Source organism: Budorcas taxicolor, chromosome 9 (assembly GCF_023091745.1).
Source record: "Budorcas taxicolor isolate Tak-1 chromosome 9, Takin1.1, whole genome shotgun sequence".
Classification (NCBI taxonomy): Eukaryota; Metazoa; Chordata; class Mammalia; order Artiodactyla; family Bovidae; genus Budorcas; species Budorcas taxicolor.
In genome coordinates, this window is record NC_068918.1 from 41,937,533 (window position 1) to 41,965,502 (window position 27,970).

The following is a 27,970-nucleotide window of genomic DNA, read 5'->3' on the forward strand; positions in this document are numbered from 1 at the left end:
TTCTTGAATGTACTGTGATGTCAATAAAGCTCTTTAGTTCATTTTTGTTAAACTCTTGCACCTTAATTTTATGATTTTAGTCTAAGGAACGTACTTTTATAAAAAGGCAGCTGGAATTTTGTATAACAGGTTTTAAAGGTACTTCCTCTCATCTCCCCCAAAGAAAATGGTTTTAACTTAATAGTTTGTCAAAGTTTGTAAATTGTACCCATGGATTTTTGTCAGATTCCAACTATAAGGATGTGAAGAGGGCCAGAAACAGATCTTTACTTTTCATTTGGAAGCATTTGAGAGCTTTCTAAATTTTTCCTGTTTGGGGGATTTTCAAGTAATATATTCTCTGTGTATAAAGTATGGTTCACTCCTGTTAATGAAACTGCTGGAATCAATCAGACCAGTGCACCACTAGAATTATTTATAAGGAATGATTGTGTTTGACACTAATAGCAATTCAAGTCCGGAACTATATCCTGCAGTTACCACTTCTGTTTTAAAGTGTATTTTAAACACTTCGGGATTACTATAGAACTAAAACTCACAATTGAATATGTTTGTTTATATTTTTAAAGCATAATATGACCTCAGCACAGTGGAAGCATACTATGTTATGCAGGTTTGTGTCAATTTCATAACATTAAAATGATTTGGTTTTGTCACTTTCTTCAAATTATGATCAGTGAGTGGTCTAGCAATTTAAGGTAGTCATAACTTATGAATAAAATGAGGCTCTGCAGGCACTGAAATGCTGAACTGCTTCTAGGGTCCATTTTATATGATTACTCACTTGTGCCACAATAGATAAACCTCTGAAAACCAATGCTTTTAAATTTTAATTTAAAAAAGAAAGAGCAGGTGCAGATCACAGAAAGGTTTTAAAGTATGCCTTCGTACCAGCAATAGTTCATTTGAAAGTAAGCCAGGTTTTTGCCAAGATCAGTGTTTCCTCAAAATGAAGGTAGAAATAGACTTGTAATAGTGTGCTCTTGTACCTCTACATAGGTTCTTAAATAATTTTGAGCAGTTATGCATTTATCTTGAAGAAATAAGTCAACTGTGAATAAATGCATGTTTACCAAAATGATTGTTTTACAGTGCAGTTAGTTCTGATATTTATAAAGTTGACATTTCACACAATAACTTTTAAATAGTTTGGAATTCTATATAGTTTAGACATCAGTCACATCTGGAGACAAAATAAAGGAAAATGTGCAATATTTTTTATGTAGATGAGCTTAACACCATGTACCTAATTACAGAACTAATTATCTGATTAATTTGTAATAAATAAGTTGTATAAATTTTCATATCTTAAAATGTTTTTTAGAACAATCTTCAAGTGAAATAATATTTTCAAAATAAAATTCTACAGAAAAATACTGGCTATGATATGCACATTTTTGGGCAAGATATGAACTAGAGCCAAAAGTAGTATTTGATAGTTTGATTTACTCTGCCATAATATACCAGGTTATCATTTAAATCTGTAGATAGTTTTGAAAGCATAGTCATGATGTATATGATTACTAGTAAATATATCAGTGTTAGATATTTGGGTTTTCAGTTTAGAAAATTCATCATTTCATTGACATGTAATGAAGTATGTTTACCTTGAGTGGTAAGATTTTATAAAAAATAGGGCTTCCATGATTTGGGATGTGAATGCTAAAACTTACACATAAATTAATGTGTAATTTGGTTATGAAATCTTTTCTAAAATGATACCACCAGAAAATTAATAGATTAAGTTTTTGAGATAATTATTTGTCTGGATTGGTTAATAAAAATCTGTCTTAAGAGGTTTTCCTTTAAAATATTTCTAGTGTATTAATAATCATACTTGTTTTTGTATAATGGGGGTAAACCACACCATTAAGAGAATAAAATGTAATTTGGAAGAGGTAATTATAAGATTTGTTTCAGGCCCCTAAATATAAATAAAGACTGGTGTGGAATTTCAGTGTACGTTTCCTACCCTTGTAAAATGTCTTTTTTAAAAAGCATCTATTTCTAGTGGTATAATACATAATAGTTAAACTTTCCAAAAATATCTATTTTTTAATGTCTGAGTTACTCTTTCTTCGAAGAAAGACATGAAGTATAAACAGTAGTTATATTAAAGTTTCTAACCTGTACAAAGCATGGTGTAGTGGAAATAGATTCATTTGGATTGTCCTGGCTCTGCTTCTTGATGGTTTTGGGCAAATCACTAAATCACTGTGGAACTCATTTTCTTAAACTATATAAGGTCTTAAACACTTCTTGTCCTTAAGTTCTTCAGTTTTAAGGAGAATTTGTAATGTCTAAACCTAAAGGAGAAGATGGGCTTAAAATAACTTAGTAGCCCTTAAAATAACTCATGTGTGATGAGTTACATTTATACCCTAAAGGTTTATTAGGTGTCACCCACAGGGTTTTCCTATTTCCTATTTTGATTTTGGTAATATTTAAGATAAAATTACCCTAAGTTACCAATTTGTATGGAATTTTATAAATACAGAAATGTACCAGTTAAACCTGAGTGGATATAATAGAGTTATTTCTTTTAAAACTTTATATAAAGTTATAAAATTGAATTTCAAAATATTAAATAGATTTTTAGTTTTATAGCAAAATAAACTGTAGATTCTAGTTTACAGTATGGGTGAGACCATGGAGATGATCTGGAAATAACTCCAAGGACAACTGTACATCACATAGCTGCTAGTCCTTCCAGCACAACTTGTGTTTAAGCATCATTGGAAAAGCCTTTTGTTGATACTTGTAGAGAAAACTCTGTAAGCTAGTTTTGCTTAACTGAAGCAAACCAGTGGGTGTTCAAGAAACTTTGTTTCCTCTTGGTATTAAGGCAAATCACTGCCTTTGTTGTCGAACTGATGTGAAAGCAAACTTTCACTTTGCTTTTTCCTGGGATCTCCAGCAAATAACACACATGCTAATAAATGTTCTTTTGTGCAGAGCTTTGTGCCTTCAGTTGGGAGAGAGATTGGAAAGGAGCTCTGAAGACAACTTTTAAATTTGCAACCACTTAAGAGATGGTCAATATTTTACTAAGAAGCCATAGGCAAAGACCATTACTGAACAGTAGATTTCACTAATTCACAGAAACATTTACCAATCTGACCCTGCCGGTAAAAAATGTGCAGTGAATTTTTTGTCTTTAATGTTCGAAACTTATCATTCTTCTTACCCAAGGAAAGGCTGTTGAACGTGAACATGAAGTCGCTCGGTCGTGTCCGACTCTTTGCGACCCCATGGACTGTAGCCTACCAGGCACCTCTGTCCATGGGATTTTCCAGGCAATAATACTGGAGTGGGTTGCCATTTCCTTCTCCAAGGGATCTTCCCAACCCAGGGATCGAACCCGGGTCTCCCGCATAGTAGACAGACGCTTTACCGTCTGAGCCACCACACAGAAGTAATATGTAAATGATTGCCTCTTCTAATTCTTCAGTGAAGTTGCCTAGCCTGAGTGACTTAACAGTTCCCTGCTACATACTGTGTGCCCTGTCTGGAATATTATCAGGTCACTCACGGAAAAAATTTTCAATTTAGATTTCCGGCCCTCTGACATTTGAGTGCCTTGAAAGGGGGGGAACAGTATTCCCCTTAAGAAAGAAATGCTTCAGACCTTTTGTTATTCTCTTAGGGTCAGTGTCTCATAGATAGGAATATAAACGTCCTTGGGAGACATCTGTTAAGTATGAAATAATTAGAGCTATACAGGAATAAAAGCTAGCTCACACAGCTCATACGTGGCTACCTGGAGGTGGTCTGATGGCTGCTTTGAGAGGTCATATAGGAATAGACAGCCAAATATGATAATGCAAGCATTCTATAGTCTAACTGAATGCCTAGTTGACACTAAACGTGAACACTAATTACAGCCACACATCTATAATATCCACCACAGTGACCATGATTAAGATGGCTCTCGGAACCTTTCTGTTGGGGATCTTTTACGGGAAGGACCGGAAGAGAGGCGTATCCGTTCTGTCGTGATGTGGGGAGGAAGCAAACTAAGCTCCTCCGGGAGCCGAATTTTAGAAGGACTTAGATTGGGATTCCAGAGGACACAGGCTGACTCTTCTCGCTTAACTACGTCGGCGGGTGAGTGTGTGTCTGTGTGTTTGTGTATGTGTGTCGCGCTCACGAAGCCCTTGGAGCGGACAGAGTGTTCTGCGCAGGCGCGGTATAGGGGGGTTCCGCGCGGGTTGGGCCAAAAGTCTGTGTCTTCGGTGCTGGTCCTTCCTGTGAGTCGAACGCTCGGCCTAGGCTCTTACCCTCCCTTTCCCAGAGGCTGGGAAAAGTAGCTGAAGACTAGTGGTCCTGGCGGAGGAGAGCGAAGGCCGCGCGGTCCGCCGCCATATATTCAGTGACCTTTGTCTAATTTTCGTTGAGCTCCTTCCCTAGGAGCCGGCGACAACTGTGCCTGCTGGAATCGCGGTCTTTTGCTTTTTTTCTTTTGCCTCAGCGGGAAAGGACACCAACTGTCTTATAGTTATTGATTGTCTTGTATTTGTGTTTTATTTGCACATATCTTGCCCCTCCCCCCTTTTTCCCAGAGCATAAGGCAGCTATACTGTTTTTTGATGAATAGGTTAATTCAACAAACTGAGAAAATAAGAAAAAAAACCCTCACTGAACCTGATGCTTGTAGAAGACAGTTTGATTATTTAACTCCCAGTATTAACCAGAACGTTAAGTTCATTCTTTGCATGAAACTCATTTAACAAATACCCTATGCAAGGCACTGGGAATTTTAAAGAAGTGATAGCTAAAGGTCATTTTAAATAAAATGTTAGTTGAAGCTAAGATCAGGTTATAAAGAACAAAACCTGGGAAACTTAAAGGCCTCCAGTAGAATTGAGAAGTTGTGGGAGTTCGCTGGTGGCCTAGTGATTAGGATCCCAGTGTTTCACTGCCGTGGACAGGGTTCAATTCCTGATAGAGGACTGGAATCCCACAAGCTGTGACCCAGCCAGTTAAAAAAAAATGAAGGTGTTACTGTCAATACAGTGAAAAATAATGCTGCCTCAATTAAAATCATAGTTTAAATCAAAGTGAAGCCACGTGGTAAATGATTAAATGTAGCGTTAAGAAGGCAATGGCACCCCACTTCAGTACTCTTGCCTGGAAAATCCCATGGACAGAGGAGGCTGGTGGGCTGCAGTCCGGTGGGGTCGCTTCCAGTCAGACACGACTGAGCGACTTCACTTTCACTTTTCACTTTCATGCATTGGAGGAGGAAATGGCAACCCACTCGTGTTCTTGCCTGGAGAATCCCAGGGACGGGGGAACCTGGTGGGCTGTTGTCTCTGGGGTCTCACAGAGTTGGACACGACTGAAGCGACTTAGCGGCGGCAGCAGCAGTGTTAAGAAAGTAAGTTACAGAAGACCTAAATAGACATTTCTCTGAGGAAGACATTTGGGTGACCCACCATATGAAAAGCTCAATATTGCTAATTATTCAGTTCAGTTCAGTAGCTCAGTCGTGTGCGACTCTTCGTGACTCCATGAACCACAGGACACCTTGGCTCCCTGTCCATCACCAACTCCTGGAGTTCGCCCAAACTCATGTCCGTTGAGTCTGTGATGCCATCCAGCTGTCTCATCCTCTGTCGTCCCCTTCTCCTCCTGCCCTCCATCTTGCCCAGCATCAGGGTCTTTTCCAATGAATCAACTCTTCACCTCAGATGGACAAAGTATTGGAGTTTCAGCTTCAGCATCAGTCCTTCCCATCAATATTCAGGACTGATTTCCTTTAGGATGGACTGGTTGGATCTTGCAGTCCAAGGGACTCTCAAGAGCCTTCTCCAACACCACAGTTCAAAAGCATCAATTCTTCAGCACTCAGCTTTCTTTATAGTCCAACTCCCACATCCATACATGACCACTGGAAAAACCATAGCCTTGACTAGACAGACATTTGTGGGCAAAGTAATGTCTCTGCTTTTTAATATGCTGACTAGGTTGGTCATAACTTTTCTTCCAAGGAGTAAGCGTCTTTTAATTTCATGGCTGCAGTCACCATCTGCAGTGATTTTGTAGCCCTAAAGAATAGTCAGCCATTGTTTCCACTGTTTCCCCATCTATTTGCCATGAAGTGATGGGGCCAGATGCCATGATCTTCGTTTTCTGAATGTTGAGCTTTAAGCCAACTTTTTCGCTCTCCTCTTTCACTTTCATCAAGAGGCTCTTTATTTCTTCACTTTCTGCCCTAAGGGTGGTGTCATCTGCGTATCTGAGGTTATTGATAGTTCTCATGGCAATCTGGATTCCAGCTTGTGCTTCCTCCAGCCCAGCGTTTCTCATGATGTACTCTGTGTATAAGTTAAATAAACAAGGTGACAATACACAGCCTTGACGTACTCCTTTTCCTATTTGGAACTAGTCCATTGTTCCATGTCCAGTTCTAATTGTTGCTTCCTGACCTGCATACGTGTTTCTCAAGAGGCAGGTCAAGTGATCTGGTATTCCCATCTCTTTCAGAATTTTCCACAGTTTATTGTGATCCACACAGTCAAAGGCTTTGGCATAGTCAATAAAGCAGAAATAGATGTTTTTCTGGAACTCTCTTGCTTTTTCTATGATCCAGCAGATGTTGCCAATTTGATCTCTGGTTCCTTTGCCTTTTCTAAAACTAGCTTGAACATCTGGAAGTTCTCGGTTCACGTATTGCTGAAGCCTGGCTTGGAGATTTTGAGCATTACCTTACTAGCGTGTGAGATGAGTGCAATTGTGTAGTAGTTTGAGCATTTTGGGGGATTGCCTTTCTTTGGGATTGGAATGAAAACTGACCTTTTCCAATCCTGTGGCCACTGCTGAGTTTTCCAAATTTGCTGACATATTCCAAATTTGCTGCTAATTATTAGAGAAATGTAAATCTACAATGTGGTATCACCTCACACCAGTCAGAATGGCCATGATTGAAAGAAAGATCTACAAATAATACTAGAGAGGTGTGGAGAAAAAGGAAGCCTCCTTTACTCTAGGTGGGAATGTATATTGGGGCAGCCATTATGGAAAACAGTATAGAGTTTCCTTAAAAAACAAAAAATAGAGTTACCATATGATCTTGCATATGGGTTGAGGGGTTTCAGTGTCAGCAGGATGATCAGGGATGAAATGATGTACTTGAACGTGAATGAGATGAAGGAGTGAGGTGTGTTGATAACCTGGAAAAGATATGCCAGGCAGCGACAGCAGCAGTTGCAAAGGCCCTGAGGTGGAGTCACGTCTGTTGTGTTCAAGAAGAGCAACAAGGACCCTGCAATTCCACTTCTGGGCATTTATATGGAGAAAACCTTGATCTGAAAAGAAGCATGCACCCCATCGTTCATAGCAGCACTGTTTCAATAGCTAAGACATGGAAACAGACTAAGTGTCCTTTGACAGACGAACAGATAAAGAAGATGTGGTATATATACACAATGGAGTGTTATTCAGCTTTTAAAGAAATAATGCCATTTGCAGAAACATAGATGGACCTAGAGATTGTCAAACAGTGAAGTAAGTCAGAGAAAAACAAACATCACATGATACTATTTATATGTGGAATCTGAAAAAAATGATATAAATGAAACTTACTTACAATACAGAAATAGACTCACAGACGTAGAAAACAAACTTACAAAAAGGGATAGCAGGAGTGGGGTAGGAGGGGATCAATTATGAGTTTGGAATTAACATATACACACTAATATATGTTATTTATATATATATAAAATAGATAAACAATAGGAACCTACTGTATACCACAGAGAACTATATTCAGTATCTTGTAATAACCTATAATGGAAAAGAATCTGTAAAAAAATGTGTATATATTCATATGTGTATATATATACATCCATCTGAGTCACTGTCTGTACACCTGAAATGAAGACAATATTGTAAATTAACTACATGTCAATTTTAAAAACAGTAAAAAAAAAAATCAGCTACAAATCAGCTTGTATTATGAACTTGGAGATATATAGCAAGAATAAAGATATATTAAAATTTTAGCAGTGATTATATGAAGTGGAGTTGGTGATCTGTGATTTTATCATTCTTTATATACTTTTTGTAATTTTTCAGTAAGTATGTCTTTTATAATCAGAAGTTTAGAAAACATACAGTGTAAACATTTCCAGTTTTCCGGAGTGGACATAAAAGAAATAGATATTTGGGGTCAGGGAAAGTTCTTAAACAGGGTATTTAAGAAGCTGTCTTAAAGTTGTCCAGTTTTAGAAGTTGGAGTGGCCAGAGGACCAGCTTGAGTATCTGTGAGGCGGTTTCTCAGAAACTGCAAGGTGTTGCTTGAGAAGTATGGTGTGGATAAAGGGCCATAAGTGAGGGCAGAGAATGGCCAGGGATAAGACAGGAGACGTTGTAGGTCATGACGAGTACATGAAAGACCACACACAGCTCCTGGGATTGACTTTATCTTGAGGAAGTGGGAAATTACTAAAGGAATAACATAATCAGACTTGTTTTTAAGAAATAACACTTGGCATCTGTGTAGAAAGTGGAGTGGCGGCTCAGGGAGGCCTAAGAGTAATCCAGACCATGACGAATGCTGGAACTACAGCATTGGCAGGGTAGAGGGCTTCTGCACTGTTAGCTAAGTACACGAGAAGTGCTGATAAATGACTTTTTGAATAAATAAAATGAAAAATTTCCCCATTCCTTTGAAATTTCAAATACCAGAATGTCACAGTTTCAAGGTAAAGTAGGAATTGATATGGGACTTCCCTGGTGGTCCAGTGGCTGAGACTCCAAGCTCCCAATGGAGGGGGCCTGGGTTTGATTCCTGGTCAAGGAACTAGATCCTGCAGGCTACAACTAAAGATTACTCATGCTATGATTAAGACTCAGCACAGCCAAATAACTTTTTTTTTAAAAGAAGGAATTGTTAGCATCTATTAATACAAACTTGATTAGTTTCTCTCAGTTATGGTGAAGCAATTTTTAAGGCTGTTAAGAATTCTGGCCATACTGATGACTGAAGGCCTAATTATCCTGAAATGAGATGAGGTGAGAGGGAGACAGGGGTCATCACTGGCCAGAGAGCAAGGACTACATTAAAATCTTTGAGGCTCAATTTCATGATAATACCTTATACAATTGACCCTTGAACAATACAAGTTTGAACTGTACCAGTTTTCTTAAATGCAGATTTTTTTCAGTAAATATGTATTCCAGTTACCATACTGTCTGAGGTTGGTTAAATTCAAGAATGTAAGATGGCAGATACAGGAGGCTGTCTGCAAAGTTATACCTGGGGTTTTGACTGCATGCATGCCTTGTCACCCATAACCCCCAAGTTGTTCAAGGGTCAGCTGTAAATTCTTATCTATGTATCACAGTTTACATAATTCTCTTCTTTTTTAAAAATATTTTTGTGATTTGGACCACTTTTTAAGTCTTTATTGAATTTGTTACAATGTTGCTGCCTTTTTTTTTTTTTTTTAACATTTTGGTTTTTTGGCATTCCTTCCCCAACCAGGGATTGAACCCACACTCCCTACATTGGAAGGCAAAGTCTTAACCTCTGGACCATCAGGAAAGTCCCACTTAATTCTCTAATAGCTCATTTACCTACCTAAAGAAATAAAGGAGGTGATAGTTGACCTGGGTCTTAAAAAGTAATACAGCTAGCAATGATGGAAGAGAGAATAACATAAGCAAAGGCTAGAAACACAGACTGTTTTTTGAGAACATTGAAGTTAATTTGGGCCAGACTGTAAAGTCCTATAAGACAAAATTTGAAAAACATAAAAATCTCAGGAGGAGAATGTTCAGAGACTGTGAAAAGGCAAGACATGAAATATAAATGACCATTTGTCTTAGTTCCACTACTGCAACAAAATACCACAGACTAGGCAACTTATAAACAACAATATTATTTTTCACAGCCCTGGAACTGCAGAGTCCAAAGTTTGGTACCTGGTGAGTGTGCACATCCCTGGTTCATAGGTAGATCCTTTTTACTCTTTGCAGTCTTTTTATATAAGGGCACTAAATTTAGTCATGAAAGTTCCATCCTTAAGACCTAATCCTGCCCAAAGTCCACCACCTAATACCATCACCTTGGGGGTCAGGATTTCAACATTTGGAGGGGATATTATTCAGACCGTAGTACTACTGGGGGCTTCCCTGGTGGCTCAGATGGTAAAGAATCTGCCTGCAATGCAGAAGACCCAGGTTCGATCCCTGCGTCGGGAAGATCTCCTCGAGAAGGGAATGGCAACCCACACCAGTATTCTTACCTGGAGAATGCTATGGACAGAGGAACATGGCAGGCTGTAGTCCATGAGGTCACAAAGAACCAGACAGCTAAGTGACTAACCCTTTACCTATAGCACCATTAAATTTAAAAAAGACACTTAACTTCACTCATGATAAATTGAAACTCTACTGAGATACGATTTTCACCTATTGGATTAGCAAAGATAAAAAATTTTGATAATACATTGCATAGGTGGCTATCAACATATTATCAGTGTGGGAAAATCATCCCTAGAATCTCATATTACCCATGAAATTGCATTGGTTCAACATCTGTGAAGGAAATTATGAATTTATAAATACACATGCCAGTTGACACAACAGTTCTTGGGGTTTTATATGCAGGTAGTCTCAAAAATACATGAAGTCACCTGTGTAATTCAATCTTATGTTTTTGGAGTAGCACAAAATTAGAAGTAGCCTAAATAAACATCTATTAGTAGAGCACTGCTTAAATAAATGATGAAATATAGCCATACAGTGGATTACTGTGTAACTCTAAAAAAAGGAAGTTCTTATGCTCTATTATGTAAAAATGTCTTCAAGATACATCAGTACCTGAAAAGAGCAAGGTACAGAAGAATGAGTGCTACATTTTGTATAAAAGGAGAGAAGTTGATATACAAGATAAACTATGTATAGAATATCTGGATGCTTCCAAGCAAATCTAGTAACATTGGTTGCCTCTGGAGAGGAAAATTGGATAGATGTATAGTCAGGAATAGGAGAGTCATTTTGTAGTGTGCACTTGTGCTTTTTAATTAAATTTTATTTTGAATAATTAGACTCATAAGTTACAAAAATAATACAGAGAATTTCCATATGCCCTTCACCCATTTCCTCAGTGATAACATCTTACATAACCATATTATTGGGCTGGCAAAAAAAAAGTTTGTTAGGACTTCCACTACATTGTATGGAAAAATCCAAAAATCAACTTTTGGGCCAATATAATACAATGTCAGGAAATTGACATTGGTGTGATACCATTAACTAAACTACAGTCCTTATTTGGATTTCACTACCTTAACATGTGCTCCTTGGGTCTGTGTGTGTTTGTGTTACTACACATAGAGATTTGTGTAATAGTCACCACAATCAGGATATGGAACTGTCCCATAATCACAACAAAAGTCCTGGTACTGCTCCTTTATAGTCAAATCCTACCGGCAACCTTAAACCTTGATCTGTTACATTATATTATTATTTCCATTATAATTTAGCCATTTCAAGAGTTTTATATGAATGGAACCATACAATATATACCTTTTGAAAAAATTTTTCTGTACTCAGCATAAATACCCTTGAAATTCATCCAACTTTCTGCATGTATCTATAGTTAACTCCTTTTGACTTGTTAGTAATATTTCACGATATGACTATGCCACAGTTTGTTTAACCATTCACCTACTGTAGGATATTTTGATTGTTTCCAGTTTGGGGCTGTTATGGATTAAGTTGCTATGAAAATTGATGCACAGGTTTCTGTGTGGATTAAATTTTTACTTCTCTGGGGTAAATGCTCAGGAATGCAATTGCTAAGCTGCAAGATAAATATGTTTAACTTTATTGGAAACTGCTAAACTCCTTTTCATGGTGTCTGTACCATTTTACATTCCTACTAGCAATATATAAGAGATCCAGTTTTTTCCTATCTTCATCCACACCTGGTCATATCAAGGATGGTTAAATTTTAGCCAACTTGAGAGGTATGCAGTGGCTTTCATTTGCATTCTTCTCCAGGAGTTGGTGATGGACAGGGAGGCCTGGCGTGCTGCGATTCATGGAGTCGCAAAGAGTCGGACACGACTGAGCGACTGAACTGAACTGAACTAAACTGAACTGAATGGCTATTGATACTTAATACCTCTTTATGTGCTTATTTGCATCTATATATCCTCTTCTAAGCACAGAAGAATTGATGCTTTTGAACTGTGGTGTTGGAGAAAACTCTTGAGAGTCCCTTGGACTGCAAGGAGATCCAAGCAGTCCATCCTAAAGGAGATCATTCCTGAATATTGATTGGAAGGACTGATGCTGAAGCTGAAATGCCAATACTTTGGCCACCTGATGCAAAGAGCTGACTCATTTGAAAAGACCCTGATGCTGGGAAAGAGTGAACGCAGGAGGAGAAGGGGACGACAGAGGATGAGATGGTTGGGTGGCATCACCGACTCAATGGACATGAGTTTGAGTAAACTCCGGGAGTTCGTGATGGACAGGGAGGCCTGGTGTGCTGCAGTCCATGGGGTTGCAGAGTCGGACACGACTGAGCTACTGAACTAACTGACTGATCCTCTTTAATGAAATGTCTTTTTATATCCATTTTATAATACCCACACCCATTTTATAACTGTATTGCTTATTTGTTTTGTTTTTTCTGTGGGAGATTTTTATTTGCTTTTGTTTCATTTTACTGTTGAGTTTAGAGTATATATTCCAGATACCAGTTCTTTATGAGATATATGTTTTGCAAATATTTCCTCCCAGTTTGTGACTTGACTTTTCTTTTTCTAAACAAGGTGTTTTGCAGAACCTAAGTTTTGAATTTTGATTAAATCCAATTTAATCAATATTTTCTTGTATGGATTGTGATTTTGGTGTGAGATATGAGAACTCTGTGTAACTCTAAGTCATGAAGATCTTCTGCTGTATTTTCTTCTAAAAGTTTTATAGTTTTGCATTTATATAATTTTGATTTCAGGTTTGTGTAAGATGTGAGATTTAGGTCAAAATTTTTGTTGTTGTTGAGGACGTCTAATTGTTTCAACATCATTTATTGAAAAGACCATTCTTCTTCCTCTGAACTGCTTTTTGCACTGTTGAAAAAAATCAGTTGGGTAAATTTTTTTTTTTTGTCTGTCTTTGGACGTTCTTTTCTTGCACTGATATTTGAGTCTGTCTCTCCTCCAGTACCTCACTGCCTTGGTTACTGTAGCTCTATGATAAGTCCTAAAATTGGGTATTTGATTCTTGCAATAAAATTCACAAAATTTTTATTTTTTTTCCAATATTGTTTTAATTATTCTATCTCTTTTGCCTTTTTATATAAATTTTAGAATCAGCTTGTCTATAACTACCTAAAAAAGGCTGTTGGAATTTTGGTAGAAATTGTGTTGAATATATAGATGAATTTGGGGAGGATTTATGTTGAATCTTCCACTCCATGAATATCATATGTTTCATCATTTATTAGGTTGTCTTTGATTACAGATCTCTGAACATGTTTTGCTGGAATGGAAGTATTTCACTGCAATGGAAGTATTTTTTTGGACTGATTTTAAATGAAAGAACATTTTGAATTTTGCTTTCCAGTTGTTCATTGTTAATGTGTAGAAACCATTGACTTTTTTTGTTTGTTAAATTTCTAATGTCCTAGTAGTTTTCTTTGCTCTGAGGTCTATTTTATTTAAATGTTTAGTGAACAACTGAATGTTTTGCTGCAGAGTAATTCATGAAGTAGGCTCTTGTGTAAATTGGAACTTGTAAACTGGATGACTATTTATTTTAGGATATATATACACATATGTATACATTTTATATATATATGCACATTTTTTCCTCTGTAAAGAGTATTGAGCATATGTATAAATCAATTTCATGTAGCTAACATGAAAGTGAGAGAATTTGAACCAGTTTTGATAAATAATCTCAAAATTAATATTACCTTAGCTTAAAAGGTAATATAGTTTTAATTTGAATGTAATTTTAAATAATTTTATACAGCATTATGTGGATATAAAAACAAGTGCATGAAAAACTTTAACATAGGCATTACTTATTTTTGCTAATTATAATTTCAGGAATGTCTGATTAGAGTTAGATAGCAGACTGCAAGATATTTTTTATATAATTTAGAATAAAATACGAAATTAAGAAAAAAACCCTTTTGTTTGTCAATTGTAATACAAGATTGCCATATAAAATAGTTTCTTCAGTTACATGCATATCAGGGATTCACACTGTACAATGCTTTGTTTAGACATTTAGTTTTCTTTTTTCAGTTTATCCAAAGAATCAGCTCAGTTGGATTCCACAAATTAAACCATGGGTTTTCAATGAAAACAGAATCATGTGGTTCAAATCCTATAGCATGACTTTTGCCTGCCTGAATTGGATGAAAATTTATAGGTAAGTTTATTCATTACTGTGGCAAATATTTACACAGTTATGTACAATAATAGTTTTGTATTGATTATATTTAATAAACTGTCAGTATAGCTCATGTGGTTTGATTAAGGTGCTTAGCCACTCGGTCATGTCCGACCCTTTGCAACCCTGTGGACTTAGCCCACCAGGCTCCTCCGTCCGTGGGATTCTCCAGGCAAGAATACTGGAGTGGGTTGTCATGTCCTCCTCCAGGGGATCTCCCCAACACAGGGATTGAACCCAGGTCTCCTGCGTTGCAGGCGTATTCTTTACCATCTGAGCCACCAGGGAAGGCCTTAAGGTAGCTTTTGTTTATTTAAATATTCTTATTTTTCCAACAACTTTTAAATTTGAAAGATTTCAAATGCACAGAAAATTTGTGTATAGTATAAATCCAGTGCTCACTTTTCATCCATATTCAGTGATAACTTTCATTTTTAATGTAAGACTATATTACTTGGAGAACTACTTTTACTTCCTTGTAATATCCTTATGACAGAACACAAATAACACAGTGCTTAAATCATAAATGTTTTGGGTGCAACATAAATATATAGTGGTTAAGTATACATTCTAGATAGTAAGATTGAATCAAAGTAATATCTTCATGTATTCATATATTATGAACCAATTTCTAACCTTGTGAACAATATTGCTTAGAGTTAAGGTATGAGCTCTGTTTTCCAAATGCATGCTTTTACTTCTCATAAATGAATGAGTTCCTTTGAGATTGGATGTCTGTAAAATCATTCTTGATCAACTGAGCAACCACCTGCTGTTATCTATTGTAAGTTAGTCCTTCATTACCCAGGCTTTGCATGAAGCATGAAAAAGAAGGTAATATTCATAAGATAATATTAAAGAAGAGTGACATTTAATTCTTAAAAGGATAGTGAGTAATTAGTATAGAACGTACTCTGTGTAGCTAAGAAAAACGAGGTACAAATTTAAATGTCATTACCAATGCTAACCTAACAACCTATTCTGTTACCCAAGAACCTCTGGGGGATTTTCTATCATGTTCTTTGACATGGGACCTGGTGTAGTGTCTGTGTGATCCCTATTTAGTCCCTATTTGATCCCATTTGATTTTTAAAAAATTTAGGTGAACTATATACTCTTCTAGCCCTTCCCCTTCAGATTATTTATTTGACAAATGTTTCCTGAGCACCCACTATGTTTCAGGAACTGTGATCAGTAAATAGTTACTACTACTACTCCACTACTACAGCTGCTACTATTAAGTGACCCAAAAGTCCAAGTTTTATAAAGTTTCATTTTTGTTGTAACTTACTTTGAAAGCAAATTAATTTGTTATATATATATGTATATATACACATATATATATGCACTGTAATTATAAGAAAACTTGTTTTGAAATATCAGAAAATGAATAATATATATGTTTAGAATCTAATAAATTGTAAATTAGACTATCTTTCTACTTAATATATCCCATGGTGCATTTTTTTAAATGGTAATTTTTGCCTGGCTCTTCTTAATGATCTCTTAGGCTCCCTTGGACAAGACCATACAGTACTTCACAGACCACTGTAGACACGAGTGAAGTGAAGACCTTCCTGGCCCTGGCTCACAAGTGGTGGGACGAGCAAGGAGTATATGCACCCCTGCACTCTATGAATGACCTGAGGGTGCCATTCATTAGGTAACAGTCCAGAAATTCTAGGCCTTTTAAAATACAGCTCTTTTCAATAATTCATTTTCTTTCAAGTTCATTTTTCTCTTGGTTTATGCCTAAGTTCAAAACTTTGCATTTTACGTTTGCTCTGGAAATTAGGAAGATTCTCTTCAGTGTCCATTGTTCAAAACTATTAATTTTTTTAAATAACACCATTTAAATTCTAGACTACTGTCATAAATTAGCTAGAAGTATTTTTGGTTATTATCAAGTTAATTAGAATTAAATCCATATGAAAAGGAATTATGATCCTATGGCATCAAGGTCATTTTATAGCATCTTTGACATTTAGGAAGTTTGATAAAAGGAATGCTACTTAGAAAGTTCAATTCAACAAATTTTTTTGAGAACTTAACCTTGTACAGAGCTTGGGGTCTAGACTCTGTAAGAGTATAAGAGCTGCTGAGGTATTCATCATTCAAAACATAGTTCATGTATTTCAGGAACTTAGAGTTTGCTACGGCAAGGGTTCATCAGAACCCACCTATCACAAAATTGCTTATTCGTTCAGCTGTCCATGTCTTTATTTATTCATTAAACATTTTTCAGCAGCTGATAGGGCAAAGCTCTGTGATAGACCCAAAATATCAGATCAGACTGCCTTTAAGGAACTTCCTGACTGGTTTTGCTGGTTGATATTAGTGCAGCAAAAAGGAAACTGCTGGTGTGTTTTTGCTACCACTGAATTAGCGGATCACAGAAATACTAAGGCAGAGAAAAGCAGAAATGTCATTCTGTTAAGCTCGATCAATGGTTCTCAAGGTTAGCCCTGGACTAGCAACATCAGTATTGCCTGTGATTTTGTTAGAAATACAAAATTCTCAGCTATCATGATGGACCTACTGCTTTGGGGGTCAGCAGTCTGTGTTTTAGGAAACTTTCCAGATGATTCTGATGCACACTTAGCTTGAGAACCACTCTATTCCAACCACTGTGACTCTCTTAGTGAAGACATCACACTTAAAAAGACCATCCAGGGCAGTCCAAATTATGGTTAGAAGTTTAGATTTTATTCTAATCATAATTAAAACCATTGAAAGGGACCAATATGATTTGAATTATGATGTAAAAGAGTCATTTTGTCCAGTGTGTGAAGAATAGATTGGATTTCATTTGAAATGGGTCCTTTCTGTTCTAATATTCCGGAGTTATCTCCTTAACCACTATGTAGGTTTTTCTTAAAAATCAATTAATTTGAATAGCAATAAAAGATATCCTAATTACATATATTCATTTTAATATAAGTATAATTAGAATTCCAACTATAAGTGTAATTAAAATTCCAAGTATAATTAGTAGTCCAACTTAAAAGTTCAGTTTATGATATTTTGGCTATATGTATCTGAGTGTGTTTGGGTGTATATATGTGTGTGCTTACATTTGTGTATATGGTAAAGTATTATTATGATTATCTTAGAATTAAGTTTACTTGATTTGGATGCCTGTTTACGTGATCATAAAAACACCACTAACTTAGAAGATTAAAAGAGACTCAATTTAGAAGGGAATATAGACAAAATCTGAAAGTACAAATCTCTAGTCTGCTTCTTCTCAGCCCTGTTAAAGAGCCTATTTGTTGCTAATATGAAATGAATCTAGCAAATACTAACAGTGTAGCTAATAAATGTCTCAGGTGACATATCAAGTGAATAAAAGTAGGGTAATCTAAATGAGATTGTTTTTAAAGGTTTTCTTTAGATTATTACTAAAGTAATAATTGAGTCATAATTATTACTAGATAATTTCAAGAGCTTTACTTTAAACCTCCTGCTTTTGATTACTAAAAATGTTTTATAAATTAAGCATAATATCATTTTATGCTGAAAATAAAAGATTTTTTACCCCCCAAATCGATAGTCTTAGATTAAAAACAGTTTAGTATTTCTTTGAAAATTATACACTTTTAAGACTTTATGGATAAAATTAATAATCTGTTTTTATATATTTTGAATTTTTTTAAAGAGATAATCTTTTAAGAACAGTTGCTGATCACCAGCCAGGAAAACCTTTGTCTGGGATGAAGATTCTTGATGTTGGTTGTGGTGGTGGCTTGTTAACAGAAGTAAGTGATTTACGGCTTTCTTGCCATTTTTAACTGGGAACAAAATTGAGAAGTGGGTTTATGCCTCTTTTATCCTTTTTTTTAAATTGGACAAGGTTCTTTTCCCACTTATTTTATTTGTTTATCTTTAGCTGCACTGGATCTCCACTGCTGCGTGGGCTTTTCTCTAGCTGTGGCGAGCGGGGCTGCTCTCTAGTGCTGTGCAGGCTTCCCATTGTGGTGGCTTCTCTTGCTGCAGAGCGCGGGCTCTAGGGCCTGTGGGCTCCAGTAGCCGTGGCACGGGGCCTCTGTAGCTGCAGCTCCCTGGCTTCGAGCACAGGCTCAGTAGTTATGGCCCTCGGGCTTAGTCATTCCAGGGCATGTGGGATTTTCCCAGATCAGGGATTGAACCCATGTCTCTTGCATTGGCAGGTAGATTCTTTCCCACTTAGCCACCAGGAAAGCCCCTCTTTTATCCTTTTAAGAAATAATACTGTTCATTTTTTTTTAATGGAAAAGTATAATGTTTTTAATATTTTTATGATTATAAAAGTAATACATGCTTTTTACTTCCTTAAAATATATAAATATTTCAGAAAAGTATAGTGAGGAATTTTTTTTACACAAAAATGAAGCACTGATGCAAATAAATAAATGGGAGCTAATTAAACTTAAAAGTTTTTTTACAACAAGGAAAACTATCATCAAGGCAAAAAGATGACCTACTAAATGGGAGAAAGTATTTACAAATGATATGATTGATATGGGTTTAGTATCCAGTCCCTTCACTTCATGGCAAATAGTTGGGGAAACAGTGGAAACAGTGGCTGACTTTTTTTTTCTGGGCTCCAGAATCACTGTGAATGGTGATTGCAGCCATGAAATTAAAAGACGCTTGTTCCTTGGAAGGAAAGTTATGACCAACCTAGATAACATATTAAAGAGCAGAGACATTACTTTGCCAACAAAGGTCTGTCTAGTCAAGGGTATGGTTTTTCCAGTAGTCATGTATGAATGTGAGAGTTGGACTATAAAGAAAGCTGCTGAGCACCGAAGAATTGATGCTTTGGAACTGTGGTGTTGGAGAAGACTCTTGAGAGTCCCTGGACTGCAAGGAGATCCAACCAGTCCATCCTAAAGGAGATCAGTCCTGGGTGTTCATTGGAGGGACTGATTTTGAAGCTGAAACTCCAATACTTTGTCCACTTGATGCGAAGAACTGACTCATTGGAAAAGACCCTGATGCTGGGAAAGATTGAGGGCAGGAGGAGAAGGGCACGATGGAAGATAAAATGGTTGGATGGCATCACTGACTCAATGGACATGGGTTTGAGTGGACTTCGGGAGTTGGTGATGGACAGGGAGGCCTGGTGTGCTGTGGTTCATGGGGTCACAGAGAGTTGGACACAACTGAGTGACTGAACTGAACTGAACCAAAATACATTAAAGCTCACACACCTCAACATCAACAAATAAACAACTTGACTGAAAAACTAGCAGAAGACCTGAGAGACATTTTCCCAAAGAAGACATTCAGGTGGCCAACAGGCAGATGAGAAGATGCTCAACATCCCTAATCATCAGAGAAATGCAAATCAAGACCACAATGACATGTCACCTCAAACCAGTCTGAATGGTTATCATTAAAAAGTCTACAAATAACAAATGTTGGTGAGGCTATGGAAAAAGGGAAACCGTAGGACCCTGATGGTGGGAATGTAAATTGATGCAACCAGTACAGGAGAAAGTGGGGAGGTTCCTCAAAACACTGAAAATAGCACTGCCATATGATTGAGCAGCTCTACCCCTGGGTCAACATCTGAAGAAAACGGAGAAACTAATTCGAAAAGATACAGCAGACCAATGTTCAGAGCAGCATTATTTACAAGAGCCAAGATATGAAAGCAACCCAAGTATCCATCAACAGATGAATGGATAAAGAAGATGTGATACACAACACACACACACACACACACACTAGTAGTATTCAGCCATAAAAAAGAATGAAAATTTTGTCATTTACAACAATGTGGATGGACCTAGATGGTATTACACTTAGTAAAATAAGTGAAAGACAAATATTGCAGTTACTATTTATATGTGGAGTCTTAAAAATAAATAAATGCCTATAACAAGACAAAAACAGATTCACAGATATAGAGAACAAACTAGTAGTTGCCAGTGAGAAAAAGGAAGTGGGGAGGAGCAAGATAGGTATAAGAGGATTAAGAGGCACAAACTGCTGTGTATAAAACAGATAAGGAACAAGGATATATTGTATAGCACAGGAAAATATAGCTATTATTTTATAATAACCTTAAATGGAGTGTGAAGTGAAGTGAAGTTGCTCAGTCATGTCCAACTCTTTGCGACCCCGTGGACTACAGCTCACCAGGCTCCTCCGTCCATGGGATTTTCCAGGCAAGAGTACTGGAGTGGGTTGCCATTTCCTTCTCCAAAAATGGAGTGTACTCTATAAAACTATTGAATCACTGTATGATTATATACCTGAAATTAATATAATATTGTAAATCAACTATACTTCAATTTTTAAAGAAAGAAAGAAAAAAAGCACTGGTCATTCAAATAGTTTTGAAAATTTTGTTGTCTCTTTCCTCGCAGGATATTAGGCAGTTTCCACTGGTTTAAATGTACTGATAAGCTGTCCTTTTGCACTTGCTTCAGTATCAAAATGTAAGAGTCTTGTAGGCTTTGAAGGCTCTCCCCTTTTTAGGTGCTCTAGAGTTCTTGGAAGAATACTCATTCTCCCTGTGAACAATATTTGCTTTAGCTTAGAGTAAATTTTGTAATCTTCTATTAGCACAGTAACTTTTTGTTTCAATGCTGCATGGTAAGCAGACCTTTGAAAGATATTTTAAGTAACAGTGTAGGTAAGAGTCAAATATCAGTGAAGATCCAGGGGTGTGTCTTACTGTCAAGGTCATAACAGCCAAGTTGACAGTGAGGTTAGCAGAGGCCTTTGATGCATAACTAAGTTTCTGTATGCATAGAACATGTGTTCTTCATATGGCAGTAGCCTGGTTTCTTTTGACATCAATTATAAAATTTCAGGAAATGTAAAATACATGAAAATACATCCCCTAGAATCAAGAATATGAGGTGTATCAAATGGTGAGTGAGTACACTTTCTGTATGTGTTCTATGGCTTTTTCAGTGTATTATTACAGATCTTATGTCTCCAAGTTAAAATAATTTGATTTTCACTTTTAATTTGTTAACTAAGGAGTGATGCTAAAGCTGAAACTCCAGTACTTTGGCCACCTCATGCGAAGAGTTGACTGATTGGAAAAGACCCTGATGCTGGGAGGGATTGGGGGCAGGAGGAGAAGGGGACGACAGAGGATGAGATGGCTGGATGGCATCACGGACTCGATGGACGTGAGTCTGAGTGAACTCCAGGAGATGGTGATGGACAGGCAGGCCTGGTGTGCTGCGATTCATGGGGTCGCAAAGAGTCGGACACGACTGAGTGACTGAACTGAACTGAACTGAAGGAGTTATAAAGTAAATACTGTGCAGTGTTTTGATCAAAATTAAGGCTGTGTTTAAAAACTTAGGCATGTCATGGGACGCGATCAAATGTAGAGGTTGAAAGAAGAATTGGCTGTGAAGAATCATTTCTAGTCAGTCACAGGAGAAACTATTGAGAAAAAATGTTCCTTAGAGAATTTGAATATTACAAAATTTTGCTCTTTTTACAATGACCTGTTTCATTTAATGCACTTTGTAAATATTTTAATATTGTACTATATGCCTATAAATGTATCTAGAGAATGTAGACAAAAATTCCTCACTATTCGTAAGTAGTTCTTAATAAGTTTTTTGTTGTGATTATTATTCTCACTTTTAAGCTTTTTATTATGGAAATTATCAAACATATAAACTAGAGAAAATGGTATATTGAACTTCCACGTACCCATAAACGATCTCCAGTCATTCCCCTCATGTTTAATCTTGTCTCCTTTTTGAGAAGGTTTTGACTGCTAACTGTTCTGTTTTCTTCCTGAGGGTAACGGGTTTTTATGCCATTAGCCTCTAGGGCGGCTTGGGGCTTCGGTTATTGGAATCGATCCTGTGGATGAGAACATTAAAACAGCACAGCACCATAAGTCATTCGACCCAGTCCTGGATAAGAGGATAGAGTACAGAACGTGTTCCCTGGAGGAGATTGTGAAAGACACTGTGGAGACGTTTGATGCTGTCGTAGCTTCTGAAGTTGTTGAACATGTGATTGATCTAGAAACATTTATACAGTGCTGCTTTCAAGTGTTAAAGGTAAGACTTTCAGAGTTTACTTGTTTGTTTTTTCTTTTGAGTATATGTATGTATCCGTAGCAATAAATGTTCTATAATACTTGAAGCCAGGAAGACAGAATCTAGGGACAACATCTCTACTGAAGATTATTTCTGCCTCTCAGCTTGCCCTGAGTCCTGGGGTTTTCTAGATCCAGTATCTTGATGTCCAGGGATCCTGAAAACTCTTGGTATTAAACACTGTAATATAAACAGTAGATTTACAGTGGTGTTTTTCCCTTGGTATAATTTGGATTAAATACCTAATAGGCATTGAATGACAATTACTAAGAAACTAATTTGGATTAATACTTTAAAATTTAAAAATATAATTAGCATAAACTGGTTAGCCAGCATTTGTTAAGTCACTCTGTATACATGACATGTGTAATAGTTACCAGCTTTTAAAGAAAGAAAGAAAAGTGAAAGTGTTAGTCACTCAGTTATCGCTGATTCTTTGTCATGGACTGTACCCTGCCAAGCTCCTCTGTCCATGGAATTCTCTAGGCAAGAATACTGGAGCGGCTAGCCACTCCTTTCTCCAGGGGATCTCCCTGACCCAGGGATGGAACCTCGGTGAATTGCACTGCAGGCAGATTCTTTACCATCTGAGCCACCAGGGAAGCACTTGATACAAATGATCTCATTTGATCTTACCTACAACCAGGTGAAGAGGGTAAGGCAGGCATTCTGAACTCCTTTGACCTGGAGAAGATCAGAATTCAAGAGATGTCAAAGGTCACATGGTCTTTAAGTTAAAGTCACTAGGCACTTAAATGGGACATAAGACTACATCTTTTTATTTCAAGTCTGGTTCTTTCCATTACATTATTTTGCTTATGTAACTTGCCACAGACTTAGTCCTCTGAAGGTGGTTCCAACTCTGTTGTTTATGTATTCAAGAGGTAACCCCCTAAGTTCAAGAGCTAAAAGCATTAAATGCCTTTATCTAAATTTGTTGTTATTGTTTTTGAGTCTCTAAGTTGTGTCTGACTGTAGTGACCCCATGGATGGCAGCATGCCAGGCTTCTCCGTCCTCCACTATATCCCTGATTTTGTTCAAATTCATGTCCATTGAGTTGGTGATACTATCTACTTTGTCATCCTCTGCTGCCCTCTTCTCTAAACAGAGCTTTTAAAATATACTTTTCCTTTTAAAATAATTTTAAATGTATAGATGTTACAAAGACAGTACACAGTGTTCCTGTTCCCATGTGTCCCACTGTTAGCATCCTACATAATAAGGGTAGGAACTGGTAAGAGCAAGTGTGGTACCCAGGGCATGATGTCCGAGGCAGCACCAATCCTGCGTTTGCACACCCCGAAAAGGGAGCACCCCCTTGGGTTTTGTGCTCGAGGCATCTCACTTGCCTCACCATAGTCCTAGCCCTGAATATAGCTCATGATATATTTTTCAAAGCTACAAAATTAACATTGACATTATACTATTAACTACGCTACAGACCCTGTTCAGTTTCATTAGTGTTTGCACTAATGTCATTTTTCTGTTGCAGGATCCAATCCAGGATTCCGTGTTGCATTTAGTTACCATGTATCCAGGGTCTCCTTCAGTGTGTATTGTTTCTTGATGGTGTTCCCTCTTAAATGAGCCTTATTAGGCATAGTTCCTATTTTCCAAGCAAATCTCCTGAATTATTTCTTTTTGTGTAGTGTCTCAGTCAGTATGTATGGATGGAGAGTCTTTCACATATATTAGGAATACTGGCAATGTGGAATTTCAAGCTAATTTTTGCTTTAATGGAAAGCTTCTTTTTTTAGAAAAATGCGTGACCAGTACTCACCACTGTTTCCTTAGAATAAGATTTTATGAAACACAGATTAGATATTTATAATTGATTTTTCCCTTAGCTCTATTGAGATATAGTTGACACATAAGTGATTTTGAATGATATTTTAGAATACTAAAGTTTTACAGAGAAATGTTACAATGTGTCATGAAATAGTGTCTGATATTTTAGTTTTAAAGGTACATCCCAATATTTCAGGGCCTTTTCGCATCATTTTTATTTTCGGTTTGGAGTGGTATTTGAGATATTTTCATATATATATATATCTTAATATGATTATCTTGGAGGGGCATTTTATCTCCATCAGATGCTGATTAGAATGTTTAAAAGAGCCATTAATGTTTTTGCCATTTGTGGGAGTAAATATGTATGTGTGTGTGCTAAGTATGAACTATAGCCTGCCAGGCTCCTCTGTCCCTGGGACTTCCCAGGGAAGAATACTGGAGATAGCTCCCATTTCCTTCTCCAGGGGATCTTCTGGATCCAGAAATTGAACTCTTGTCTCCTGCTTGGCAGGTGGATTCTTTACCACTGAGCCACTTGGGAAGCCCAAACACTTTCCATACCTTAATCATTAATGCTTTTGTCAGAGAATACCTACCAGCCTTGCTGGCCTGCGCAAGCTGTGGGGCTGTGTGCTGTGCCAAACAATTTAGGCAGGCTTGGCTTCCCCGAAGAGAAGGCAGTGTTGACACGTTAAAGCATCAGTGTGGACATGAAACAAGGACGAGCAGCCTAATCTCATTTCTATACTTTTATTATAAAGTATTTTGTATGTACAAAAGAATGTATTTAATATAAACATAAGTCATAGTAACATGTGATTTTAGGAGTTAGTTGTAAGCACTGTTGCATAAACTCAGTAAGTGCATCTATAGTGGACTGCCTATAACAACGAATTTCTCAAGAGGGAAATAAATATTATTTTGGTAAATTATATTTTATTTACACTTGTGTATCTTAACTGCGCTTAAATTATTTGGAAGGGAGGAGGAGGGCAAGGGAAGCCAAGCTTTTATCTAGCTGATACTCCTGACATATAAAATTTTACTTCTATTCATACTGTTTTTAGCCTGAGGGTTCTTTATTCATTACTACAATCAACAAAACACAGCTGTCCTATGCCTTGGGAATTGTTTTCTCAGAGCAAATTGCAGGTATTGTACCAAAAGGTACTCATACCTGGGAGAAGTTTGTTTCACCTGAAAAGCTAGAGAGCATTCTGGAATCAAGTAAGTATTAAAAATGTTTCCAATTTTCAAGGCCTAACTATACTTTTGAAAGTGAAAGTCACTCAGTCGTGTCCAACTCTGCAACCCCAAGGAATTCTCCAGGCCAGAATACTGGAGTGCATAGCCATTACCGTCTCCAGGGGATCTTTCTGAACCAGGAATCAAACCGAGGTCTCCTGCATTGCAGGCGGATTCTTTACCAGCTGAGCTCCCAGGGAAGCCTTTAAATGTGCCAATAATGATTAATCACAGAACCTAGTACTGAATGAACTAGGCCACTCTTTTTTGGATGTTGGTTATCTCTCCTCAACTAGATCATAATTCCTTAAAGTTAGGAGTAGGTATTACATACCTCTTCTCTCTCACCTGTGGCACCTAACCCAGGGTCAAGCAAATCATAGATGATCAATGAATCCTTTTTGGCTATTTAGCTCTCTCTTATTTAAGGATTAGGTACAAATGTCTTTTATTTACATATCCTCGGTTTGTCCTGTTGAGGTCATTCTTGAATCAGCTTATCTTACATATTATTTTTCCTGATTCCTTCGTGTGTGTGTGTGTGTGTGTGTGTGTGTGCATGCATGCGTGCACGTGTCAGTTGCTCAGTCGCGTCTGACTCTTTGCCATGTCAGTTATATTTTGAACTTTTCACTTTTTATGTAGTGTTTCATATCAGTTATAACAGGCCTTGTAGCATGGTTATTTTGGTATCTGTAACATCTTTCTGGCTATAAGCTCCTTGAAGACAAGACTGTAAATCTATTTTTGTGCTCCCTGTAATTCCTAGCCCTGCTTTACACTTCCTGAGGACTTGATTTATCTGTTGAATTCCTGTCAAGTAACAACATTGGTCTGTTCATTTATTTGGCATTTAGTATTCCTCTGGAATATTTAGAGTCATGTGTGTTTCATGCTTTTTGCTCATATAACAGTATATCAATAAACTTGATGTTACTAAGACTATTATCTGTTCAAAGAAATGTAGCAATTTCTACAAGTTAGCATTGTTGAAATGGAGCTGAAAAAAATATTTTAAAGGTGCTTGATTGGAATAGTCACTTGTCTTCAAGTATTTTCTAATAACAGCTAACATTTATCGAGCACTTACCCAAATTCCAAATATCATGTTCTGTTGCAGTAAAGAATGAGCTGTAATGGTTACAAAATATTTGTGTCTGTTGAGTTAGAAATCTTTTTTTTTTTTTTTTAATATGGAGAGTTGTATGAGACTCTTGGCTTGTGGAAGGTAAATATTTGTTAAATATACTCTGTTTGATATATGTTTTGTAGATGGTCTGTCAGTTCAGACTGTGGTGGGAATGCTCTACAACCCCTTCTCAGGTTACTGGCATTGGAGTGAAAACACGAGCCTTAACTATGCAGCTCATGCCCTGAAATCCAGCCTCCAGGAACACCCAGCGCCTGCCGAGTTTGCTTTAAAGGGGGAAACAGAAGAGCTCCAAGCTGAAGCCTCCACCAACACAGGTGTGCAGGAAGAGCTGAAGAAATGAAGTGTTTCTAAGGACTGTAGTATAATGGCTTGAAGGTCTGATGTTTACAAATACACAAAATATATACTGTTTGTTTTTTGAGACAGGATCATAAAGAAAAAGTCAATAAAAAGGGCTAAAACCTAGATAAAAGCCTTTGCTGTTTCATCTAATAACTACTTTCAAGGGATTATTCTGTGGATAAAAAACATTTTGATGAGGTATTATGTGATCTAGAAGTTTAAGTTCCTCACCCGTTGTTACATGATGATTATTTAATTGCTAAGTTGTGTCTGACTCTTGCTACTCCATGGACTGTAGCCCTCCAGGCTCCTCTGTCCATGGAATTTCCCAGGCAAAAATACTGGAGTGGGTTGCTATTTCCTTTTCCAGGGGATCTTCCTAATCCAGGATTCAAACCTGTCTCCTGCATTGCAAGGAGATTCTTCACTGAGCAACCCTGGGAAGGCTTTGTCATATAATTAGGGTATACATGTTTCACTTCACCTTACAGATTATATAACATTTTCCCCACGTGTATGCACACACACACATATATATATATATACTGTAATATGTTTTAATTTCACCAATCTATATCATCTACATTCTTCTTTATTTGGTTTTAGTTAAAGGCAGTTATGCTTCTGACTGATGAAAACCAATTGTCATTTTATACCACTAATATTTGGGAAGATAAAATGTATTTTTTCTTATAAATTTTTGTTTTTTGAAAAACAAATTGATTGTTAAATATATACTGAGTTTTATCAAACATTAGAATCAGGAAATTCAGATTATGCTGGGCATATTTCTCTGTACAGTTCTATAAATGTTTCGTGGTGCTTTTTTTTTTTAAATAGAAAGAAATTTTAAACTTAATTTAAAAGTTCGTTTATAGGACTTTCTTCTTCGGCTAACATTTTATAATTAAAGTTACTGACTTGAAATATATTTTTATGCTT

The 27,970-nt window shown here is 36.9% G+C and overlaps 1 protein-coding gene across 1 annotated transcript; it reads left to right on the plus strand.

The window, feature by feature from the left end:
* The first annotated feature begins 3,998 nt into the window (after window positions 1–3,998).
* On the plus strand, window positions 3,999–27,594 carry COQ3 (coenzyme Q3, methyltransferase). The gene is made up of 7 exons (XM_052645827.1): window positions 3,999–4,107; window positions 14,277–14,403; window positions 15,935–16,087; window positions 18,083–18,182; window positions 22,215–22,457; window positions 25,356–25,515; window positions 26,806–27,594. Exons 1-7 carry the CDS (start codon window positions 3,999–4,001, stop codon window positions 27,024–27,026), a joined length of 1,113 nt encoding a protein of 370 aa, XP_052501787.1. The 3' UTR covers window positions 27,027–27,594.
* The last annotated feature ends 376 nt before the right edge of the window (window positions 27,595–27,970 follow it).

Bases quoted from the DNA above. Each gene is read 5' to 3' on its own strand.
- COQ3 (XM_052645827.1), top strand. From the start codon at position 3,999: ATGTGGGGAGGAAGCAAACTAAGCTCCTCCGGGAGCCGAATTTTAGAA. The intron at 4,108-14,276 runs GTGAGTGTGTGT...TTCTTTTTTCAG, and splicing joins TCGCTTAACTACGTCGGCGG to TTTATCCAAAGAATCAGCTC. The intron at 25,516-26,805 runs GTAAGTATTAAA...TATGTTTTGTAG, and splicing joins AGAGAGCATTCTGGAATCAA to ATGGTCTGTCAGTTCAGACT.